Source organism: Rattus rattus, chromosome 5 (assembly GCF_011064425.1).
Source record: "Rattus rattus isolate New Zealand chromosome 5, Rrattus_CSIRO_v1, whole genome shotgun sequence".
NCBI classification, from domain to species: Eukaryota; Metazoa; Chordata; class Mammalia; order Rodentia; family Muridae; genus Rattus; species Rattus rattus.
In genome coordinates this window covers 153494266-153518655 of record NC_046158.1, presented here as the reverse complement: position 1 = coordinate 153518655, position 24390 = coordinate 153494266, and the positions used below count along the sequence as shown (strand labels likewise).

The 24390-nt window shown below is 47.7% G+C and overlaps 2 protein-coding genes across 3 annotated transcripts in view; both read left to right on the top strand.

The window, feature by feature from the left end:
- The first annotated feature begins 14571 nt into the window (after positions 1-14571).
- Positions 14572-24390, top strand: part of Sys1 (SYS1 golgi trafficking protein) — a 26717-nt gene continuing 16898 nt past the window's right edge. Inside the window, exons 1-3 of one of the 2 annotated variants that reach the window (XM_032904854.1) lie at positions 14578-15198; positions 16818-16885; positions 17880-19089. In XM_032904854.1, coding sequence (XP_032760745.1) covers positions 14869-15198; positions 16818-16885; positions 17880-18120 — 639 coding nt within the window. In that variant the 5' untranslated portion in view covers positions 14578-14868 and the 3' untranslated portion in view covers positions 18121-19089. Of the gene's footprint in view, positions 15199-16817; positions 16886-17879; positions 19090-24390 lie in introns of those variants that run through there. The other variant, XM_032904855.1, reaches the window with a different exon arrangement.
- Positions 16869-24390, top strand: part of Dbndd2 (dysbindin domain containing 2) — a 26846-nt gene continuing 19324 nt past the window's right edge. The window contains exon 1 of the mRNA XM_032904853.1: positions 16869-16885. The gene's annotated coding sequence lies outside the window, so the exon portion shown is untranslated. The remainder of the gene's footprint in view (positions 16886-24390) is intronic.

Genomic DNA, 24390 nt, shown 5'->3' with positions numbered 1-24390 from the left:
AGCATAAGCAATATTCATCCAGGCTTAAACGATCAAGTTAAGAGGGAAGAAAATGCCCCCACTTAGCAGTATGACAGACAGTCCCAACCACATCTCACTTTTTCTGCTTCGTAAGCATTGATCGAACTTGTTAGACTTGGCTCTTGGCATGTGTAGTTATTTATTTTAGTTTTGCTTTTGCCATGCCGGGGATCAAACCCGGGGCTTCATGCGTGCTTGGCAAGTGCTCTACCACTGACCACTGAGCTACAACCTCAGCTCTTGCCTGTATGTGTCAAAGCGCGCGTGGTGAACCTTGGGTGCTTTATTTTGTTGGTTCAACCTTAAGAAAGCTGCTTAAATTATTACGAGACTTCAAAAAGTTGAGGGGTTGGGGATTTAGCTCAGTGGTAGAGCATTTGCCTAGCAAGCGCAAGGCCCTGGGTTCGGTCCTCAGCTCCAGGAAAAAAAAAAAAAGAAAAGAAAAAAGAAAAAAAGAAAAAAGAAAAAAAAAGTTGTAATATGATAATGTTTTGATCAATCGTCCTCTAACAAGAGTCGTAATGACAGAAATTTTAATACCTGGTCTCGTGCTTTAGAAAGTAAAATAATGTGTGGCAGTGAGCACCTGTAATTCGGCACTGAGGCAGAAGGATGCCAAGTTTGAAACCAGCCTGGTCTATAAACTAAAACTGTTTCAGGTAACACATAGAGGAGCTGGAGAGATGGAGCATGCAGATGGTGGACGTACACACGCTCGAGCACACGTACGTGAGCAATACTGAAAAGTCATCACTAAGTCTCCAGTAAAAAATACAGTACGAGGAAATTCTGTGGCAGACTGTGCAGTGTCAAATTCAAGTTTAGGTAGAAAAGTCAGTAACTCAAGCTTCGTCTATTCATATATCTTTCTAAAGATTTGGTTGGTTTTGTTAATGTGTGCGAGTGTTTTTCCTGCGTGCATTTATGTGCACCACATGTGTGCCTGGTGCGTGAGGAAGAAGAAAGGGGCATCAGATCCCCTTGGAACTATAGTTACAGATGGTTGTGAACCATCATTTAGGGCCTAGAAACCGAACCTGGGTCCTCAGCAACATCAACCAGTGATCTTGACTATTGAGCCATCTCTCCCGCCCCTGTTCCTTTCTCTTTTTTCTATTTATTTATTTATTTATTTATTTAATGTATATGCATACACCGTAGCTGTCTTCAGCCATACCAGAAGAGGGTATCAGATCCCATTACAGATGGTTGTGAGCCACCATGTGGTTTCTAGGAATTGAACTCAGGACCTCTGGGAGAGCAGTCAGCACTCTTAACCACTGAGCCATCTCTCCAGCCCCTGTTCCTTTCTTTTCTTTTCTATTTTTTTTTTAAAGATGGACTGTTGAAAATAGCCTACTGTTCTAGCATTTGATTCAACTAGATATGTACAAAAGAACAATGTCAACATTTTATTTGTAAGTGTGTGATTCACAATAAACTGGGAAATGTGATCATTGCAACTATTTGAACATCTAATGAAAAAATGTTAGCTACTAAATTTAAAATATGGCTTTAAAATAATAGTAACTTGTGGGGGTGTGGGGAGGATACTGCCCGAAGGGGTTGAAATGGCCAGTTTATAGTTAGTAAAAGTTCTTCCCAAGATGGTCTCAAACATCTGGAACTATGGACTTCATTGTCTCTTTTCCAAATTCCGAGAATCTCTTAAAAGGATGCAAATGTGTTTCAATGCAGTCATCCCTAGGTTTATGGGATTCGAACCTGGGCTTTTTGGGTTGGGAGCAATGATTATACACAAAAAGTCCTAAGGAGGTGTGGCCAGCTTCCATAAAAACATTGCTTTGGGGAAGCAGACTCAGGGAGATTACCTAAGGCTTGTTGCCAAGCAGTCATCCAATTCTAGACCAAAGAGAGACCCTGACTCAAAAAGAAAAAGAAAACTCCTTTAATCTCAGCACTCAAGAGTCAGAGGCAAGCAAATCTCTGGGAGTTCCAGGCCAGACAGAGCTACATTACATAGTGGGACTCTGTCAACAACAAACTGAATATCAACTAGGGAATGACAGCTGAGGTTGAACTCTGACCTACACACACAGACACACACACACACACACACACACACACACACACACACACACACACAATTTATAATAGCAAATTAAGATCCTTAAATGGAGCCAACATTTAAAAGAAGCAAAACAAAACCAAAATGAAAGGAAGAACTGACCAACACAGAACCTAGTTTTTAAAAAAACTTCAATTGGGGTTGGGGATTTAGCTCAGTGGTAGAGCGCTTGCCTAGGAAGTGCAAGGCCCTGGGTTCGGTCCCCAGCTCCGAAAAAAAAAGAACCAAAAAAAACAAAAAACAAAAAAAAACCCCAAAAAACAAAAAAAACTTCAATTTATTGATTGATTGATTGATTGATTGATTTCAAGATTGATTTATTTATTTTATATATGTGAGGCCATCAGATCCCGTTACAGATGGTTGTGAGCCACCATGTGGTTGCTGGGATTTGAACTCAGGACCTCTGGAAGAGCAGTCAGTGCTCTTAATCATTGAGTCATCTCTCCAGCACCCCCATCTCAATTTATTATTATTACTATTATTATGTGGGTGTATGTGTGTGTGTGTGTGTCTGTGTATAAAATGAAAGAGTAGTGCATACATGTAGTGAAAATATGTGTCAGAAGGTAAGTGTGTGGATTTGGTTCTCTCCTTTCACCTTTATGTGGGTTTTTGGATGGAATCCTTATGCCATCATGTTTGTCCAGCGAGTACTTTACGCACTGAGCCATCCCATCGGTCCCTTACGTAGTTCTTACAGTCAGAAGCTGGTTCCAGGAATTGCTAGTTGGAGGACGGTTTGCAAGCCAGTATGTTCCTCTGCTCCTTCCTGGGGCAATTAGGCGAAGAAGGGTGGAGGGCAGGCAAGCACACAGCATATACTTAGCTGTGCTGGTTCCTGCTACCGTTTCCTTATTTTCTATCCCTGAGTTGGAGGGAGTCCAGGAACCATCACAGGCCACATATTTATGCCATGCCCTAGCTTCATTTCAAACAAATGAAACGGTTTGGAATAGGCCAGAGTTTACTGAGCCTGGGTAAATACCTGGAACAGCAGAAACACCAGGCTTGGGGCTCTCCAAACTATCATCAGCCGCTCCATCTCCTAGACATCCTAGAACCTTCACCTTCTAACGTTGGTCTCTTCCCCCACAATATCTAATGTTGCTCCCTTCGGGCAAGCGTCTCTTTCCCCTGTGTTAGAAAGCACAGGCACTTCAGTTAGAGAGAATGGGGCTACATGTGTGATCTGGAGCAAGGCACTGCCTCTCTGTGCCTCCATGTGCTCTTGGGCCACTGGGGCATCATAGGAAGAATGTTGACAGTATAAACACCTCGCCCATAAACCACTTAAAATCAAAGTTGTCTCCCTTGCAAGCATATTGACATTATTCCTTTCTCCAGCAGCAACCCCCACACGACAAAGAGGTAATTTCAACATGTTTTCAGAACAGCTGAGGGACTGGATTGTGACGCCCTCTCTCCCAGAATGTCACCAACTCTTTCTGATCTTCCTCGCTCCATGCAAACCTCTCCCCAGTTCTACATAATGACAGCCTGGAGTTTCCAGAGCTTGTGGAATGTCCAGCCGCTGCCTTGCATAACCACAGAAACTGGAAACACTCTGGTTAGAGGGATCCTCCCAGACCACTCGGCCCAACAGTACCCCCATTGTGAGATAGGCAAACCAAGGTCAGTTCTGGGAGTCGTCAGCCACTAGAGGTATTTTTCAGGTTCTGAAAATATCTCCTCCCGTCACCCTGTGTGCTTTGCCTAATTTCTTTCTCCTGACATTTTCCTCATCTGACGTCATGGATTTGTTTTTTCACTTTTCTTCTGTTTTGCCTGTCCAATGTAAGTTACATGGATGTATCTATCCATATGACTGGATGGATAGAGTGGTTAATGCCTTTATTCCTAGCACTCCAGAAAGTAGAAGTGAGCAGATCTCTGAGTTTGAGGCTAGCCTGGTCTACAAACTGAGTTCCAGGACAGCCTGGGCTAAACAGAGAAACCCTGTCTCAAAACCACAAACCAAACCAAACAAAATTCCGTTCTGCACAGAAGCAACTTAAGTGAGAAGGTAAATAACTCAAACTAGCTTCAGGAAGTCCCTGAAATTTACAGGATTCACAATGCCCCCTCCCTGCCAGAGAAAACAATAGAAGCTGAAGAGTAAGGTCAAGCTGCCTAGAAGACTCTCAGAAGAGCAAAAGCTGCAAAGAAGACCTTGAGACCAAACCAGCTGCCTAGAAGAAGCAGAAATCAGAAGTTTAGACCAGAGTCACTTGGCATGGACACTTTCTAACCAGTTGAGTTGCCTGTAGGCTGTGCAATGTGCTCTGGGATTCCCAGCTTTTGTGAGCTGAACCTATGTTGGATTGGGCTTTGGTAGTACCCCTGACCTTAAGCCATTTCTGCTCCTGTAAGACCCCTTACCTATATTTCTGTATGTTGCACTAATAAAACTCATTGGCTCACCAAGTTTTGTCACACAGCAGTGTAGTGTACTCTGTGCTGACACCTCTTTCTCTTCTCTCTCTCTCTCTCTCTCTCTCTCTCTCTCTCTCTCTCTCTCTCTCTCTCTCTCTCTCTCTCTGCCCAGCTCTTGGAAATGTAAGGAACACGTCTTTCTCAACCATTCTAAGAAGAAACCAGAAAAGCAGAAGCAGAGGCACAGGCTTATGATCCCAGCACTTAGAAGGCAGTGGTAGAAGGATGGTGAATTGGAGGCTATCCTGGGATACATAATAAGACCCTGGCCAGGTCTCCTGGGAGGAGAGACAACAGAAAGAGGACTTAGAGAAGCAGAACTCAGAACCAAGACTAAAGGAAGACTCACATATAATGGTGATTTCTTAGGCTTGTAATAAGCTACAGATTTTCTTTCTTTTTCTGTTTCTGTTTTTCCCTTAGGTTTGGTTTGGTTTGGTTTGGTTTGGTTTGGTTTGGTTTGGTTTGGTTTGGTTTGGTTTGGTTTGGTTTGGTTTGGTTTTGTTTTGTTTCTTCCTAAGACAGAATCTCTCTACATAGTTCTCTACAGCAGGAATCAGGGGAGCAAGCTCAATGATTGTCTGGCTGTCCTAGAACTCACTATGTAGATCAGGCTGGCCCTGAACTCACAGAGGTTGGAGATCTTCCTGCCTTTGCCTCCCAAGTACTGGGAAGAATAAAGGTATGTGCCACCACACCTGACAATGACAAACTCTCCTCCCCCTCTTCCTCCTCCTCTTCACCTTCCCCTCCTCTTCTTCCTCTTCCTCTTCCCCTCCTCTTCCTCTTCCTCCTCTTCTTCCTCCTCCTTATCCTCCTTTTCCTCCTCGTCCTCCTCTGCCTCTTCCTTGTCCTCCTCTTCCTCCTCCTTGAGACAGTCTTTATGTGTGACCCCTGACTCCTGCTTTCACCTGCAAGATGTACACTGCCCTTAGCTCCAGACCTTTAAGACCACATGGTCTTTATTTGAGGGGCCTCTTTTCCCTGGATGTTGACTCCCTTCTATTGACTTAGCGGGTGTCTCTCTTCTAGTCTGTACTTGGGGGACAGCCATTACTGTTGGCATCACCAGTAATATCTGTTGTTCCTTGACTAGAAGTTTATAACTGAGACCACAGTCTTCATTCAAAGTTGTTTTGGACTTGCAACGTCTAACATTCCCTGAGCAGAGAATGTTAATACCAACCTTACCTTGAGCTCATGGAGTTGGTAGTTTCTGATTTTACAGATGAGAGAAAGGAGAAATCACAAGAGCTGGCTAGTGCAGGATTCAAACTCAGTTTTTTAAAAATTCTATCTGCCTCCCATTCTCTTCCATTGAGCTTGCTCCCCTGATTCCTGCTGTAGGCAGCATACACTCATGCATGCATGCACGCACGTACGCACGCATGCATGCACACACACAATCATCTTTAAAGGGCTGATGCTGTTACACAGCCCCTATTCCTCTGCCCCTCCTTGCAATTTAACACCAAGCAAGCATTATACCACTGAGCTGCACTCTGTGGTTGCAGTTTCTGAGGAAACCAAAGCTTAGAGGAAATGAAATTGTCTAGGAGGCAAAGCTTCACTTGGAAACCCATCTCTTGGATTCTGGCCCTGGGCTAATTTCATAACTCCCTACTGGTGCTGAGTGCTTGACAAAGACTATCATCTGGCACTTCCTGTGTAGTGGGCACAATGCCATACGTGTAGTTCACTCGTTCCGGTTCCTGGAATGAGTGTAGCAAGGACTGTGAGGCAGTAACCCGGGCGTTTAGCTGAGCTTTCCTTAGCCTTCCGGTTTTCAGGTTCCCTTGAAGTTCCTCTCCTTAATTCAACATCTGGTCAATGAGAAGGCAGTGCACCTGTGCTCCAGATGTTACTGAAATCAGAATAAGCTCTTACAAAGAGCTGTTGCCAGAGAGAACGGTGCTGGGGAAGGGAGGTAAAGATTACAGGTAGGGAACTTGTTTGCCAAGTGTGTCTTGGGTTCATCCCTAGTATGGGGCTGTGGGGGGCACATCGGTGTGCCTAAGCCTGCCTGGCTCTCACCTTCTTCTTGTGCACATCGATGATGATTCTCCCATGTCTCAGGGTCCTGCTTTTTTTCTCCATCTATTTGCTGACACCCAACTATTAGAAACACCCTGACTACAACCCCCCACTTTCAGGATAAATCTGAAACGCTACTTCCTCAACGTGTTTCCCTGCTCAAATTCTTTCACACAACTTCCTTCATCATCACCATCACCATCATCACCATCGTTACCACCACCACCATCACCACCACCGTCATCACCATCACCATCATCACCATCACCACCACCACCACCACATCACCACCATCACCACATCACCACCACCATCACCATCATCACCACCACGACCACCACATCACCACTACCAACACCATCACCATCATCACCATCACCATCATCACCATCACCATCATCACCATCACCATCATCACCATCACCATCATCACCATCATTACCACAACCACCACCGTCATCACCACCACCATCACCATCATCACCATCACCATCATCACCATCATCACCACCACCACCACCACCATCATCACCATCATCACCACCACCACCACCATCATCACCATCATCACCATCATCACCACAACCACCACCGTCATCACCATCACCATCATCACCATCATCATCATCACCATCATCACCACCAGTTTGACTTGGGGTAGGGGTGTGGGTGGCAGTTTGTGTGTCACGATAGCCCCGTGACGTTCAGAAGACAATCTCGTGGTACAGCTGGTACAGCAGGCTCAGCGGATTGATCTCAGAGCATCAGCTTTGCACTACCGGCACCTTTCCCCACTGAGCCATCCCTCCAGCCTTCACCACACTCACATGTTCACAGCTATGCGTTTGTGTTTGTGCCTGTGTCCTTGTTCCTTGTACACTACCCCCGATATACTCTAAGGCCCCTAGGAGGAGGGACTATTTCTGCTTTGCGTTCATGCTGGCCTCCCACAGTGCCAGCTACTTAGGAAGCACTCAGAGGTGCTTGTAGGACTTGGCAGGTGAGTGGACTGATCTGCTCCCCACTTTAACCTCTTCACTCATGTCTCGAAGACTCCGTCCCTCTGTTCATGCCCCAGGGGTGCATAAGTTAGCAGGAGCAGGTGCATTACCCGCTGCTCTGTCTCACCAGCCCCTTCAGGCTTTTCATCACTTGACATTAAATATTACATTACTGCCTGACTCCCTTGTCTGTGGCCTTCGTGAAGCTAGAGGTTTTCCTCTTTGCTAACTTCGTTCATTTCCACCATTGGAGCCCCTTCCTGGCAAACAATGTGTGCCCAATGCATGTTTATCAAATGAATGAACAGCTTAAAAAAGATCTGAGTCCTTAAAGTTAAGAGCAAAAAGTCCTTTCTAGGCAGAGGCAGGGAGTTACCTCTAGGACAGGGTCAGGAACCAAGCTAAGAGTCCAGGCATGAGAGCGCATGCTTGCAATTCCAGCTCCTGAGTGGCTGAGCAGGAAGATGATGGATTCGAGGTCAACCTAGACTACATAAAGAGTTCCGGGCAGCCTGGGCAATACAATGAGACCTTGTTTCAAAACCAAAGCAAAACAAACAACAATTAACGAAAAAGAATCAAATCAAATAAATCCTGTCAGGTGAGGAGAAGGCAATTGTTTGAGAATATGTTGCCTGTCTTTTTTTCCTTTCCAAGGTGTCTTAGATATCGGGAACTTAGACAGGAAAAACCTGGAACAGAGTCCTGTACTTAGGAGAAACAATACCATCCAACCAGGGACCCAGCCGCCCACTGGCATGCCTGGCATTGTCCACCCCTCGAGAGAGATGCTTTGCAGAAAAATCTCAGTGATCAGGCTTAGAAGACAGAGCCCTCTGCCTGTGCCCCTCTGCGGTCCAGAGAAGAACTGGAAATTCGCAGGCTGCAGGCAGGCACAGTCTCAACGCACTTCTTAATTCTGTTACCATTGTTCTGCCTGGTTTGCAGCACTGGTGATGGAATCCAGAGCCTTGTGCGTGCTAATGGAGGGCTTTACCTCGGAGAGACACCTCTAGCCATTATGGTTCCTAATTTCGATTCTGTCTGCGGAGGAGACCTACCTCACGCAGGCTGAGCCCCAGTCCTCTGGGAAATGGAGGCAGTATTTAGGCTCACCTTACTGGGGGAACATAGATGAGGTTATGGAGGTGAGAGGGTTTTTTGTAAACTGCAATATCCAGTGCACCCCGTGACTTGGTATAGTCGAGCTGACTTGGATTGGAGTGCAGCACTGCCCCTTTCTGGAGGCGTGGCTTTGGGTAAGTAGCCTCTTCTCTTAACCTCGGGTTCCTTATTTGCTATGTGAGAATACCAATAGTGTGTGCTACTCAGAGGCTTGTTTTAGAAATCAAGTAAGGGCTAAAGGAGATAAGAGAAGCCTCTAGCATACAGTAGGTGCCCAGCAAATGTTCCTTCTCAAACACATGTGCACACACATAGCCCTTAATGTAGTCAGGGTAACAAAGTGCTCTCAGTTTGGAGGAGAAAACAGGCAGCCAATTAGCTATCGCTTTTCTCTCTCTCTCTCTCTCTCTCTCTCTCTCTCTCTCTCTCTCTCTCTCTCTCTCTCTCTCTCTCTCTCTCGTTTCCATTCTAAGAAAGGAACTCACTGGCCAGAGTCCAGGATAGTCAGTGATGTGGAGAACAGGAACTCATGCCAACCTCCCACACGGAGTTTCCAAAAAAGTGTGAGCGCAGTGTTGTGTAACACATCCAGGACGTGTCTTCAGAGAACTTCCACAGACTATTCCCCAAAAGGAAACGTGAGCAGAGCTCCGGGGAGAGAGGACGGGAGCTGAAGTGTGGGTGTGAGATTGGAGAGAGAAGCCACTCACTCGCTGGCCCCAGTGCCACAAGCCTCTCACCTGAGCTATGCCAGAGGCTGATGCAGGAGGATCACAAGTTCAAAGCCTGCCAGGAGTACAGAAAGAGTGCAGAGTCAGCCTGGGAAACATAGTGAGACTTGGCCTTAAAATAAAAGGCGAAAATGGGGCGAAGGAAACTTGCCCATGGTGGAGGATTCTCCAGGCATGTGCAAGGCCCTAGGTCCAGTCCCCAGTACAAAAAGATGAACAGACAGAGAAGGAACCATGTTTATTAAGCTTCTACTATGTCCTGGGCTCCAGGTTAGTTCTGTCTGATACTTATTATAGTAAGATCCTTGTCTCAATTCTGAGAGCTTAGGTATTTCCACTCCCACATTCCAAAGGAAGAAATAACAGCAGTAATTAATACTGCCAACATTTACACAACACGGACTGTTTACTGGGCCAGGCACACACTAGATCCTCAGTGCAGCCCACAAGCGGGGTGCTACTGTGACCCCTGTTATGGAAAAGAAAAACAATGAGATGGGGCAGGGTCGAGGTGTGAGGGTGACGTAGCCTCTCCAAGGTTAGAGAACAAAGCAGTAAGTGGAGCCAGGATTCAACTCTAGTCTCATGGGACCTGAGTGACTTCCCAGAGTGGATCAGAAGGTGACCCTAGTACTAGTTGTCCTTACATGCTTGTAGTTAGGTCCCCGTGTGGGGATGATGTAAATGACCAAATGACCAGACGATCAGAGGACAGTTTGTCCCAGCTGGTGGCTGTTTGCCACCTCTGCCTCTGACCCAAAGTTTGAATTTCATTCATAAGTTTGTAACCACAGACTTGGCAGTGTGGGGAGGGCCCTCGGGGACCAGCTATTCTAATCCAACTCCCTCATATTACAAATGGAAAAAACCCTAAAGTTCGGTGAGAGCCGTGGACACATGAAGGTCGCAGAGAAGTTTTCTGTTGGATGGTGGAGCTGGTTTGGGGTCAATTAGAGAGCATCCTCTGGGGTGGCCATATGTGTAGCTCTGATTCACTCTTTTAAAGTTGTTGTTGTTGTTGTCGTTGAGACAAGGTATCTCTATGTCTCCAAGCTTTCTGTAGCTTGCGATCCTATCTAGGGTCCAGAGTATAAGGCATGTATCACTATGCCCAGTTTGGGATTAGCTTTAAATGTAAATTTTTTTTTTTTTTTTTTTTTTTTTTTTTTTTTTTTTGGAGCTGGGGACCGAACCCAGGGCCTTGTGCTTGCTAAGGCAAGCGCTCTACCACTGAGCTAAATCCCCAACCCCTAAATGTAAATATTTTTGACAAGTATAAATCAGTAGCATAGTGTTCATATAACATGTATGAGGCCCTGGGTTTGATCTTTAGCACTGGACACACACACACACACACACACACACACACACACACACACACACACACACACACACACCACCACACCACACGCTTGTGGAAGTCGGGCAGTTCCCTTCTCTCACTGCGTGTGTCCCAGGAAGTGAACTCAGGTTTTTTGGCTTGTCAACAAGTGCCTTGGTCTGCTGAGCTAGCTCTCTTTCAGTCCCAAGAGACTGATCTCCACACTCAGCTTTTGTAGAGGAATCCAAATATGCCCTGTTTCTCAAGCGGGCTCAGACGTCACTGGGCATTGCATCTGGAAGTTGGAAACAGTGCCTGGCTTTTCCTTTACGGTTCAGAATATTAGGGCCCACCAAGGGACTTGCCCAAGGTTAAATGGCAAGTCAATGGCATATCCTGAACACTTTGATCAAATTTCAAAAATAGGCTAAGGAGGCTGTCTGAGAGAACCATCATAGCCCTTTAGCCCTTAGCTTCCTTGACAGGGCCAGGTTATGATGACATAGGTGGCCATTTCCCAGAACCAGCAAGGTAGGAATCTAAAAGCTGAACCTCCAAAGGGAAAGGCAAACAGTAGGGCAGGAAAGGATGTAGCCAGCCACTGGGGCTTTCCCAGAGGCAGGCTCTAAGCTGCAGGAATGACATCAGACACGATCTGTTTACAGTCGCAAAAGCTACCTGTGAATCCTATTTCAGGATGAGAGGGAGCACTTTTCCCTTAGGGGACAAGATGGCGTGGACGGAGCCCAGCTGTGGTGGATCAAGTCCAGCCTGACCTGCCTGAGGGAACTAAGACAGTCCTCTATGCTGTGCTTTCTCTAGACCTCCCCCACCTCTGTTCCCTGATCTATCCTTCAAGGCTGAGTGGAGGAATTTATGGCTCCTTTTTCTTTTCCTACAGTGCTAACCTCTCCCTCCTTCTTTCTCCTGTCATGTGGAAAGGAATTTGGTGCTTTGCCTTTGTTTAAACCCAGCCTAAGTTAGCTTGCTTGCCTGCCTGCTTGCTTGCTTTCTTTCTTTCTTTCTTTCTTTCTTTCTTTTCTTTCTTTCTTTCTTTCCTTCTTTCTTCCTTCCTTCCTTCCTTTCTTTCTTTCTTTCTTTCTTTCTTTCTTTCTTTCCTTTTTCCTTCCTTCCTTCCTTCCTTCCTTTCTTTCTTTCTTTTCTTTCTTTCTTTCTTTCTTTCTTTCTTTCTTTGTCTTGCTTTTTGAGTCAGGGTTTCTCTGTCCTGGAACTTGTTCACTATACCAGGCTGGCCACAAACTCAGAGATCCTCCTGCCTCTGCCTCTGCCCCTGCCACTCTCCCTGCCTCTGCCACTCTGCCTCTGCCACTCTGCCTCTGCCACTCTGCCTCTGCCACTCTGCCTCTGCCTCTGCCTCTGCCTCTGCCTCTGCCTCTGCCTCTGCCTCTGCCTCTGCCTCTGCCTCTGCCTCTGCCTCTGCCTCTGCCTCTGCCTCCCAAGTGCTAAGATTAAAGCTGTACGCTGTCACTTCAGTTTCTTTCCACTGGGCTTTGAGACTCAAATCACTCATGTGTGTACCTGACAGCCTCATAGACACTGGATCCTGCAAGTCAGTGGATCGGAGGAGTCCGAACACTTGTGCTGAACTGAACTGAGGTGCCTCAAAGGTGATGGAGCCCAGAAGTGGCTCGGCAATCTTCAGACTAGAGTCCAAGTGAATTGTTTATAGTTTCCAACTGATAGGAGAAGTCGCATACCCGGACAAGAGGCTTGTTTCTTTACTTTTGTCCAGAGTTCTAGTTCAATTCAAAGTGGTCACATGGCCATCACTCACTCTTCGGAAACTATGACTAGCAGATGTGTGAGGCCTTCCGTAAGCTGTTTAAATGGGGAAATCCTTAGAGCAGTGTCAATGAGATGTTGGAAAATGTTCATCTGCTCCAACTCCTCATTTCATAAACAGGGAAGCTGAGGTTTCAAGAGGGGAGTTGCTCCCCGGTCACACTGCTAGCGAGCAGTAGTGTCAGCTGGGAGAGCCCACACTCTTCCTGTGCTCTTCTGTGGAGTTGGGGAACTTGGGTCTCTGGGAACAGAAATCAAGTGAGTCATGGATTTGCCTTTGCCCTTTCTCTGTTCTTGATTCATTGGGCAAATATTTGCCGACTGTCCACTACTCAGTCTCAGAGAAGGCAGAGGTCGAAAATGAATGTGGAGGCAGGCAAGGTCATGGTGTGATCCCAGGTGTGATTTCAGAATCTGTTTTCTTTCCATTGGCAGGGCCATCTCAACATCCACCCCCCTGCCATCAAATGCAGTCCTATCTGAGTGCAGGGCAGTGTCTCATGTGTTCAAACCTGCCCAGCCTCCAACAGACACAAACCCAACACTGTACTCCCTGGAAACACTTGGATTATAACAACTGCTTTGCCTCTGTAAGGCGCACAGCCTTAACTTCAGCACTTGGGAGACAGAGGCACACGGATATCTTGTGAGTTCAAGGCCATTCTGGTCTACAAAGCAAGTTCTAGGACACCCTGGGTAATTACACAAAGAAAGAAACCCTGTCTCAAGAAAACAAAAAACAAAAAAGCCCATTTTACCACTAACTTTATTTAATTGTTTATTTTAGGGTTTTGATTTTTTTTTTCAAGGCAGGTTTTCTCTGTGAAGTCGTGGCTGTCCTGGAATTCGTGCTGTAGACCAGGCTGGCTGCAAACTCACAGGGATCCACCTGCCTCTGCCTCCTGAATGCTGGAATTAAAGGTGTGCACCACCACCATCTGGCAAACTTTATGTCTTTAAGATAGTATGTTGCCTCTCTTCTCCGGCCTTTGGTTTAAAGACGTGTATAATGGGAGCAGTGGCCAAAAGAAAAATATATAGAAGAGAGCCTGAAAGGTCTTTACTAAGGAAAGAAAACACTGAGAATCTAAAATGAAAAGAGTCAATGTTTAAATAGTAAATGTTTCCCTTAGGAGGGAAAGATAGTTAAGTCCTTGTGAATTCCATGTGGGCCTAGAATATAGCAAGTTCCAGACCATTCAGGGCTACATAGTGAGACTCTGTCTCAAAAAAAAAAAATTACTTTTGGTTAAATTTAATTTGTTATATTGTATTTTTAAATTTATTTATTTTATGTATGAGTACACCGTAGCTGTCTTCAGACACACCGGAAGAGGGCATTTGATTCCATTACAGATGGTTGTGAGCCACCATGTGGTTGCTGAGAATTGAACTCAGGACCTATGGAAGAGCAGTCCATGGTGCTCTTAACCGCTGAGCCATCTCTCCAGCCCCTTGTTATATTGTATTTGTGTGAGTGCGATAATCAGATGACAGCGCTTACAGGAGGCAATCAGTTCAAGATATTAAACGCAGGTCATCAGACTTGGCGGCAGGCCTCTAACCCACTGAGTCATCTCACCATCCCTCAAATAGTGAACGTTTTTTTTTTTTTTTTGGTTTTTTTTTTTCGGAGCTGGGGATCGAACCCAGGGCCTTGCGCTTCCTAGGTAAGCGCTCTACCACTGAGCTAAATCCCCAGCCGTAGTGAACGTTTTTTATTTTTGTATATTATTGTTGTATTATTACTATATATTATTACTATATATTATTACTATATATTATTACATTATTATTATTATTATTATTATTATTATTATTATTATTATTATTATTATTATTAATAATATTCTAGACCTTCCACCTTTTTTCCTCCTAGGAATGGACCTGCTAGTTTAAAAAGCCCACCTGTAGAGGGCGCGCAAGATCCACGGTTTTGTGCCTTACTTCCGTTTGCCTTCATCCTTCCTCCTGCGCATGTGCCTAGTTTATTTCCGGGCTACTTTCATGGGCCTATTTGGATGGCGTGCGGAGTGCATCCACTGCGTCTGCGCAATGCCCCTCGGTAGCCGTCCCCGGAAGCGCTTCCTCCGCTTGTAGCCGTGCGCCGCAGCTATTCAGCCTCTCTAGGCCGGTGGGTCCTCCGCTCCATGGTCCTGTCTGTCAGCGCAGTTTCAGAAGTCCATCGCCTAGGCCGGGCCGCGCTCGGACGCTTCGATCCCCGAGCGGGTCGCGGGTGAGTGAACCCGGGAGGAGCCCGGCGCCCGGAACGGGTGGGTCGGCCCGCCCCGCCTCTCCCACCCAGGAATGGGCTCGCTCCTGGGTCCCAGGCCCTCCTTCCTCCCGCGGCGTTGCCAAGGCGACGGCCGGCCGGCTGAAGCTCGGTGTGTCTTCCCGCAGGTAGTCCGGCGGCCGCGGAACGATGGCGTGGCGGCATTGACAGGCGCGGGCAGCTGCCGAGCCCCGCGGGCCGGCATGGCGGGCCAGTTCCGCAGCTACGTGTGGGACCCTTTGCTGATTCTGTCGCAGATCGTGCTCATGCAGACGGTCTACTATGGCTCTCTGGGCCTGTGGCTGGCGCTAGTGGACGCGCTGGTGCGCAGCAGCCCGTCCCTGGACCAGATGTTCGACGCCGAGGTAGGCTTTGCAGGATAGAGTAGGTTTTCGTGGTCGGGTATCCCGGAGCTCTAGATCCGGCTGTGCCACTTTCTTATTTTGTGGACATTTTACAAAAAGAAGGGATTTCAGTGTGCCCTCCCCGACCCCCCTTGCTCATCTGTAAGACTGAGGACAGGGAAGCAGATAGACATTGGGAAACTAAGTACTGATCTACAAAGTTCACGCTCAGAAACTGCTCATTCGAGATAACAAACAAACTCTCAAAGGGTTTTAAATAACTTTACAGTTTTGTGTTGGCTGCAGCCGCACTCAGCCTCGTAGCTCTCCTAGCTCTGCAGCTTGTGACTTGAGGTTGAACACACATGATAGATAATACAGTCAACAGACTTGTGTCCCAGGCAAGCATGATAGATAAGTCTCTTTCTTGAGACCCTCTAGAAAAATGACTTAACCTTCTCTCAGCTCCGATCGTCAGGAGCCACAGTGGGAAGAGGAATCGATAACTGGGCATCAGTAGTGATGGAGTGGGAACTGTTTAGATTTGGTCTCTATTTAAATTCCACTCTGCTGTGTGACTCGGGCAAATGATTCCTCTCCCGTTTGCAATGTCATACTGTTGGTATTGGGTGGTGAACTGTCGTAGGAAGAGCCCGCCTGTGCTTAGGGGTCAATCTAGCTGAGGGAACTTGAGTTGTTTTATCTTTCCAATCTCGTTTATCCTCTGGAAAGTGAGCAGGATACTCCTGTCGTGTCACCTATAGTAAAACATTAAAAGGCGCAGAGGGGGTTGAGGAGTAAGAAAATACTTTGTAAAGTATGGTGGAAATCTAAGCGGTTATGAGAGAGGAGAGGCAGTGATGGTTGATGAGAAGCAAAATTCTTGGTCCAGATCACCTGGGATGGAGGCCTTGCTTTTGCCACTATTGTGTGCACTAGCCTGTGGGTGACTAATTCTGTGGAAAGAGACAGTAGTAGCATTATGAGATCATTGATGTTAAAGGCCTTTGCAAGCTGAAGTATGGCACAGATATTTAGTGTTTAGTAGACTCTGTCAGCAGTAAGTATTGCAAACTTACTGGATGCCGAGTAGTGGCACGTTGTAGGAGGCTCCATCCTTCTTGTAAGGGCATATGGGAATCAGGCTTTGTTGAGGACTGGTCTGATGTACACAGCCTGAGTTCCACCTCGAGGTCCAGCCAACAGCTTTTGGAAGGATGAGGTCGTAGAGGTTTTTTGGTCATGGTTATTCAACTCTGCCCTTACAGTGCAAATGCGCTCCTGAGCAATGTATCAGAAAATATCTGCGAGCTGTGTTTCAGTAAAGCTGTATTTCCTAAAGCGGGTGCCTGACCCATGGAGCCATAGTTTGCTAAGCATGCTTTCTAGACTTGATTCTTGCACTCTAGACACGGTATTGCCTCAGGCAACTTCCCTAAACTCTTGTATCTTTTGTAAAAGAATAATAGTATCCCCCCATATACCTTGAGCTTCAAACGAAATCCCATAGCGGGTGCGTGGGAAGAGACCATGTTGTCTCCTGTACTCTGAGAAGAATGCTTGTGTCATAGGCTGTTGCTAGGGTCCTGGCTGTGCGAAGCCGGGCCTCTAGCCTGTTTCCCCTTGTGATTCCCCTTCAGATCCTGGGCTTCTCCACCCCTCCAGGCCGGCTCTCAATGATGTCCTTCGTCCTCAACGCCCTCACCTGGTGAGTATCACCAGCTCTACTCTTCATCTTTTGGGGTCTAACCTCCTAAACTTAACCATGAGGCAGGCAGGCTGGCACTTCTTGGGGATAGTAAGATGGGTCAAGAGCCTGTTTCTGTGGACTGGCCCTGTCATGGTCCCCATTGTTGTTTGGAATTAAGTGCAAAGCTCAACTGTCACTGTGTATGCACTGCCGCCTGATGGCCTGCTTGAATATGTGAGGTGAGGGAAGACTTAGACCAGAAGCTGGGAGGTTGGCTTACATTCTTCTTCTGTGCCGTTGCTTGAGTCTCCTTTCTCCTCTCCCGGCCCCAGGCTCCTGTGTACATTCCAGGGGCTGGACTCCTCTGTCAGCATCCTAGGTCACTCATGGCCATTGCTCCATTTGAGGGTCAGTTTAGCATAGGGACCAAGATCTGAGACTTAAGAGCAGACTCACTTGGCTTTGAACCTTCTACTGCCTTACCACTGTGGAGTGACTCTGGCAGTTTATCTCCAGTTTGCTCATCAGTAAAGTAGGGCGAATCCAATCAGTCACTTACGTCATAGCTGTAAAGTGCTGTTAATCCCTAGGAAGTACTTCTAACAGTGTCTTGTCCTTTACGTTATGACTTTACACTGACGATGGGGAAATGCTCAGATTTCTGGCTTTTCTTGAATAGTGGGAAAACAGATTTATTCCCGGCTGTGTTAAGCTTCGCGTAGATGGCAAATCGCTTTTGTCTGCATTATGTAGACTGTGTATACTTCCCAGTACCCAGCAGTCTGCACCATTCCTGGGTAGCTGTTTATCATCAATCTCTCCACCCCACCCTCCCTCCGTCAGATCCACTCTTGATGTTACCCAGTAGGCTTCTCTAGGCGTCTGATAGGATGACCCTTGCTTCTCACGTACCGTGCTCGCTTCTGACCACCATGATGTCCTCACTTCCCCAACAACCTGACGGGAGGCCAGGACAACCCAGTGACAACTCGCTGCTATCCTCTCCCCACAGTGCCCTGGGCTTGCTGTACTTCATCCGGCGCGGGAAGCAGTGCCTGGATTTCACTGTCACTGTGCATTTCTTTCACCTCCTGGGCTGCTGGCTCTACAGCTCCCGTTTCCCCTCGGCGCTGACCTGGTGGCTGGTCCAAGCTGTGTGCATTGCACTCATGGCCGTCATCGGGGAGTACCTGTGCATGCGGACGGAGCTCAAGGAGATCCCCCTCAGCTCAGCCCCTAAGTCCAATGTCTAGACTTGGGCCCATCGGACACTCTGCTGGCACTTGGGCCCCATCACCTCGGGCTGCTCAGACCTCCAGATGGGGTCTGGCCCAAGTCTGAGAGGAACCCTGGAAATGTGAAGCCTGTTGGTGGAGAGATAGTGAGGTCCTACCATGAAGGCAGGTAGCAGCCATGGTCACAGATGCAAGAACGGCCTCTGCCTGCTGGAGGCCGGTGAGGGGCCTCACGGAGGGTAGTGACAGATTTGGAACCATGTCATGTGAGCCACCATACTGTCACCAGCCTGTTATTTTAAAAAGAAAAAAAAATCAAGGATATCTGATTGGAACAAACCACTCTTCTCGTTGTCTGTCTTATGCCCTGTGACAGCTGGTACCTTTGCCATGTTGCCAAACCAGTGATTCTGTGTGGAGAAACATTTGATTTCTGGGTCCATAGCCACAGGAGTTGTAGGTACAAAGTACTAGGCTGCTGACAGAGAGGACGGCGTGTAGAGGAGGTACCAAGCACAAGAAAAATGCACAACTGTTCCTGTGACACATGCACACACACGTACCTCTGTGTGTGTGTGTGTGTGTGTGTGTGTGTGTGTGTGTGTGTGTGTGTGTGTGTGTGTGTGTCCCCAAGAACCCATTACTGACTTCCTCCAATTTCCTGTATGAACTCTCCCTTGCTGCTGGCTCTCAGCACAGCGAGTCAAAGCCACAGGGCCCAGAGAAGATCCCAGCATCCCCCAAACCCCCGCCTTAGCTTTATAATAAAAGCCAGTCTGTGCTCTAGAAATGACCAGGCACAGCTTCCACTGGATCTCAGTTGTGGCAAGAGCTTCTGTTTGTGGTCTCGTTTGTGTTCTGTATGGGGAGGGAATCCTAACGGTGCTAGAGGCTCAGCTGAGGCTGGAGCTTGCTTTTGAGTGGTCTCCTCTGTGAGGGCTGGCAGCTGTCCTTTCTGGGTGCATAAATACACTATTTTCCACACTTTGGCTTGTACTTATGTCATTGTTGGGACCAAGAGCGTCACCTGTGCACAAGAGCTCTAAATAATGAGGATTCCTTCTTCTCTGGGCCCCACAGTTACTTCTCCAGGTAAAATACTAAATGCCAGAGTATGAGTGGCAGCACCTGCTGGCCCTAAGACGTTGGAGACTGAGCTATTGGGATCATGAGTTTGAGGCCACATGACAGACTCAGGGGTTATAGTGAATCCCTATCTCAAGAAAACAAGCAAAATCTTTTTTTTTTTTTTTTTTTTTGTTCTTTTTTTTTTCAGAGCTGGGGACCGAACCCAGGGCCTTGTGCTTCCTAGGCAAGCGCTCTACCACTGAGCTAAATCCCCAACCCCGAAAACAAGCAAAATCTTCTATCCCACCCTCCACCAGCAACTGCCTCTGTGATGCCAGGTGTTCCCCCACAACCCCCTCAGACACACACACTTGTGATTCCTGAACATAGACAGTAGCATACGTTTTTCGTGAAGCCTTTATTGTACTTCTTCGGTTTCTGGAGCTTGTCCAAGATAGCTGCATATCACAGCTAAGTTTAGCTTCCTGCACAGGGAGCCCTTCTTGCCTTTTGGCTCTCAGCCCTATAGAGCAGGAGTCAGAGCTGGCAGAATGAGACTCTGAGACTGACGGTCCCTGGGCAGAGGCTAGGTGAGCTAGGGTGAGGTCCAGGGTAACCCAGGGTTGTGGCCCCGCTGGCTGCAGGGCCTGGGTCCAGCTGGATTGGTGGGTTTCCTTCCCAAACTCTGAAAGCACATAACTGCAATGAACAGTGTAGACAATTGAGTGTGGCTGCCACCCGCTTAAGCTGTGGATTCTGATGTTCCAGACAGGAACGTCTCTTAGCAGTTTCTCTTAGTGGCTGTGCCAACTTTTCCTGTATAAGGTTTTTTGGTTTTTTGGTTTTTTTTTTTTTTTTATTTTTGTAATGAGAAACCTGTGTCCTACTGTTAATTTGATTTTTGGAAATTGTAAAATCACTAAAGAAACCAAGGTGATCTATTTTTATTTCTTTTTATCCCAGTAATACGATGACTGAGATGAGGGACAGTTGATTAAAAAATTATATAACCTCCCCCAGAGGGCAGACAGGCAGGCATATCTCCATAGCTAGCTGACCGTCCTGCCTGGCTGAAATGACAGGTTTCCAGTTCAGTGAGATACCCTGTCTCAAGACAGCAGGCAGAGAGTGATAGAGGGAAAAATTGTATAGCCTGCTGGGCCCTGCGTGTGTGCATACCCACACTCAACCTATAGACCCCATACACATGTGTCTTAGTCAGGGTTTCCATTCCTGCATAAACATCATGACCAAGAAGCAATTTGGGGAGGAAAGGGTTTATTCAGCTTACACTTCCACATTGCTGTTCATCACCGAAGGGAGTCAGGTCTGGAGCTCAAGCAGGACAGGAAGCAGGAGCTGATGCAGAGACCATGGAGGGATGTTTCTTGCTGGCTTGCTTCCCCTGGCTTGCTCAGCTTGCTCTCTTATAGAACCCAAGACCACCAGCCCAGGGATGGCACCACCCACAATGGGCTGGGCCCTCCTCCCTTGATCACTAGTTGAGAAAATGCCTTACAGCTGGGTCTCGTGGAGGCATTTCCTCAACTGAGGCTCCTTTCTCTGTGATCAGCTGGTGTCAGGTTGACACACGATACCAGCTAGTACAGCACGTAACAAACACGAGTTTTATAACCTTAAGATACGTGCAGTTTCTGAAGCAACAGTGTGCATGGTTTATAGAGGTGAGTTCCAGTCTGCAGGAGTGATGATAGTTCATCTTTTTAATAATCGCATCCACGGGATGCTGAACAGGTGTCTGTGTAGCAGTGGGCCAGAGACTTATCTCACATGTGACAACTTCGGTTGGAAGTGCCATCAGCCGTATCTTACAGATGAGGAAACGAACTTGTCAGCCTCGGAATTTGGGCTCATGTAGAAGAGGGCCGTAATCAGGGTGTGTAAGTTCTGATTGGTTCAGCAGTCTATGACATCGTAGTCAGACCTTCAGATCTCACTGTGTCACTGCAGGTTAGGTTGGACAGAGCTTACAGACATAACTAGCTATTCAAGAAAAACAGATGGGCAGTGCACAAGGACCACAGGTTAACAAGTGATGTAGGAATGCAGGCCATGTGTTAATTTCCAGAGGAGGAAGGCTGCAATCTAAAACCTACCTCCAGCTTCCTAGTGAATGAACGTCCCTCCTCTGGAGACCTGAAGTCTTGACCCTGCCTCTCCCTTCACTCTACCTAACACCTGAACTCAGGAGATGTGTGGAGACTTTGTGCCACTCCGAACAGTTAACCCCAAAGATGGCGGTGAGGTGGGGTGGAGTATGGCTCAGAGGACACATCTAACTCATTCTAGGCAGCCCTGTTCCAACTGACTCCACGGAAGCCAAAATGCAATGGCAGTTCCAGTTTCCTCATCGGTAAGATACACTGGAGGGAGGGGTTAGGGAAGGCCCTAGGCCCTCCAAGTCCTGAAGGGGTCATAATTCAAAAAGGCTCTCCTGGAAGCGGACTTTCTGAGCTCTCTGGAGCTTCAGGGTGACTTCCTTCTGACTAAAGGGCAGGCAGAGACTAAACATCACGGCTTGTAGGAGAGGGACAAGAGCTAAGGGAAACCGTGTTGGGGAGGAGAGGGGCATGGAAGCCTAGTGTCCTGGTGCATTCCTACTCAGCGGGAATGCAACCTGGGCGACTGTAGAGCTGCAGCGGAGTGACAGCTGGGCAGAGGCCAGCTTGGCCAGTGTGATTGTGTCTCTAACCCCACCCCTGCAAAAGGTAGTGCTGTGGTGGGGGTGGGGCATACAGTTCAGGGTACAAGGAAAGCCTGTCTACTCAGCGTGGAGGGACAGCTTTAGCAAGGATTTCCCACCTATAGCTGGCTGAATCCATGTATGCAGGACTCAGGACTGTGGCGGGCAGATTGGACCCATTCCTTTGGATTATTGTGAGATTTTTCATGAGATACTACAGGTAGCACACATCTGGAAAGTAGAAAATAACCCATGATTCTGAAAGTTAGCAGGCTCCCTCCCACATACCCATTTTACAGACGAGGAGACTTTTCCAGTCCGCCTCACCTTACTCATGAATATTCTCACTTAATCCACTGGGAGAGAGAGAGACTACAAAGAATTAGGGAGTTAACAATTCTATCAGCTCAACATCACACAACTCCCGTTCCAACTTGATCCAGATAATTGGGTATCTTTTTTTTTTTTTTTTCTTTCCGGAACTGGGGACCGAACCCAGGGCCTTGCACTTGCTAGGCAAGCGCTCTACCACTGAGCTAAATCCCCAACCCCGGATAATTGGGTATCTTAGGAAACTGACATCCAGTCCTTATTTGCAGGCAATTAGGTAGCAGCTCACAAGGGAGAAACAGAACCAAGCCTGGGATGTTATAGCACAGAACTGTGAAGGAAGTTTAGGGAAAGACTAAAATCCTTCATCATCCCACAAACTGACTTTCCTACATAAGCTGTATTCACTTCAAGACCTCTAGACGGCTGTTAGTGCTATCCCCACCCCTGGCCTCTTGAGACAAGGTCTCACTGTAGCCTTGGCAAGTGCTGTCTATGTAGGCTAGGGCGGCTTTGCACTCATTGAGATCCCTGTATCTCTGTTTCCCAAATGCTGGGATTAGAGGTCCCACCTCTCCCAGCTAGTGTCCCTTAAAAAACAAAACCAATTGAAATAGCGAGGTGTGGTGGCACACACCTTCAGTCCTAGCACTTGGGAGGCAGAGGCAGGCAGATCTGAGTTAGGAGGCCAGCCTGGTCTACAGAGTGAGTTCAACACCATTTCTGGGATACTCTTTTCTTGAATAATGGCTCCTACCAAACCCAGAAGAAGCTCAGACTTAAGTGGTTAAATTCAGGAAAGGGGGCACTCGGATGTAAGCAGATGGCAGTCACAAATGCCCAGGGCTTGGGGACAAGGCTGGGTTGGAAGAAGTTCTGTTGGGAGGCAGAAGTGCCTTCCACCATGCTCTTCCTTCCCTAGGCCATGGTGGGTCTCAGCCTCTGCACACAGGCCTCAGCCCAACTCCTCCCCTGGGCGCAGACTGCAGCATGGCCACCTTGGCCAGGCCTTCTCCTCTCGGGCCTATGCTTGAATCACTCTCTGAAGAGGGTGCCATGAAGACAGTTTGTGCCCTGACCACCCACTGAGGGATGTTGATGTGAAGTCACATGCTGATAAACAGGAGGTTGGAAAGAGTTTGAAGAAAGGTTATTTACCAAGGTTGATGAGACCAAAAATGGAGACCACTGAGCAGGAAAACAGCTGGAGAGGAGTGACCAGGGAGGAGGCTGCTGGGAAATGCCAGGGGTGGTTCAGTACAGAGTGCTCAGATGCCCTGGGCTCACCCATAAGAAGCAGCAATATAGTGGGACACTCCCGATGCCACGTTTGGGTGGTCCGTGATCTCAGGCTGCCCTTCTAATATTGATGGCAGTGCCAAGCCCAGTAGAGAGAGCAACAGTATAGGGGAAAGTGAGGCTGTCCTCCATCCCTGTCCCTCCAAAAGGGGGTCTTGTCACTGTTGCCTGCTTCTCCAGAGAACTCTGTGGGCCTGCCCTTCCATGGCTTGGAAGCTGGGTGCCTCACCTGAGGGCACACTCATCAGAGCCAGCTCCAGGGGAATATAAGAAGGGCTATAGTCTTTGAAGGAGGCCTGGGTTCCTTTGACCCATCTCCACAGCTGTGTGTACAAGGCCCTCTGATTCCCACTGACAAATGATGACAGTTATGAGATCAAGTCAGCCAGGGCTCAGGCTCAAGGGTGTTGAACGTACTGTTAGGACACTGTGCCTACCCCCAAACCCACCTGTCCTGGTCTTTCCCATCTCTGACCAAGGTTAGAGTAGTTGAACAGCATCCATGACCTGTGACCCAGCAGGCCCAGTTATTGACACCACATGCACTGATAATCAGTGGTGAGCCGATTCTGGGAAGACTCCGTTGGCCAAGGCAGGCTCTGTGTGACTTTCTCTTCTTAGGAAAATGGAAGGGAGAGAAGCCAGGAGATGGGGGTGGAGGGTAGTTTTGCTCAGGTGACTCCTCTCTGAGCAAGCCTGGGTGAGTTACCTGCTGTATAGCATACAAGTGTCTGCCTCTCCTTGGGCTGCTGGACCATTATGAGGCACCTGTACCCAGGAGATAAGTGGTCTCTGACTTCACAGAAGACCCACTGACTGTTCAAAGGACCCACCTTGTTGGGAAGCTAGGAGAGATTGAAGGACACAGCTTGGTAGATTTTCTGTTC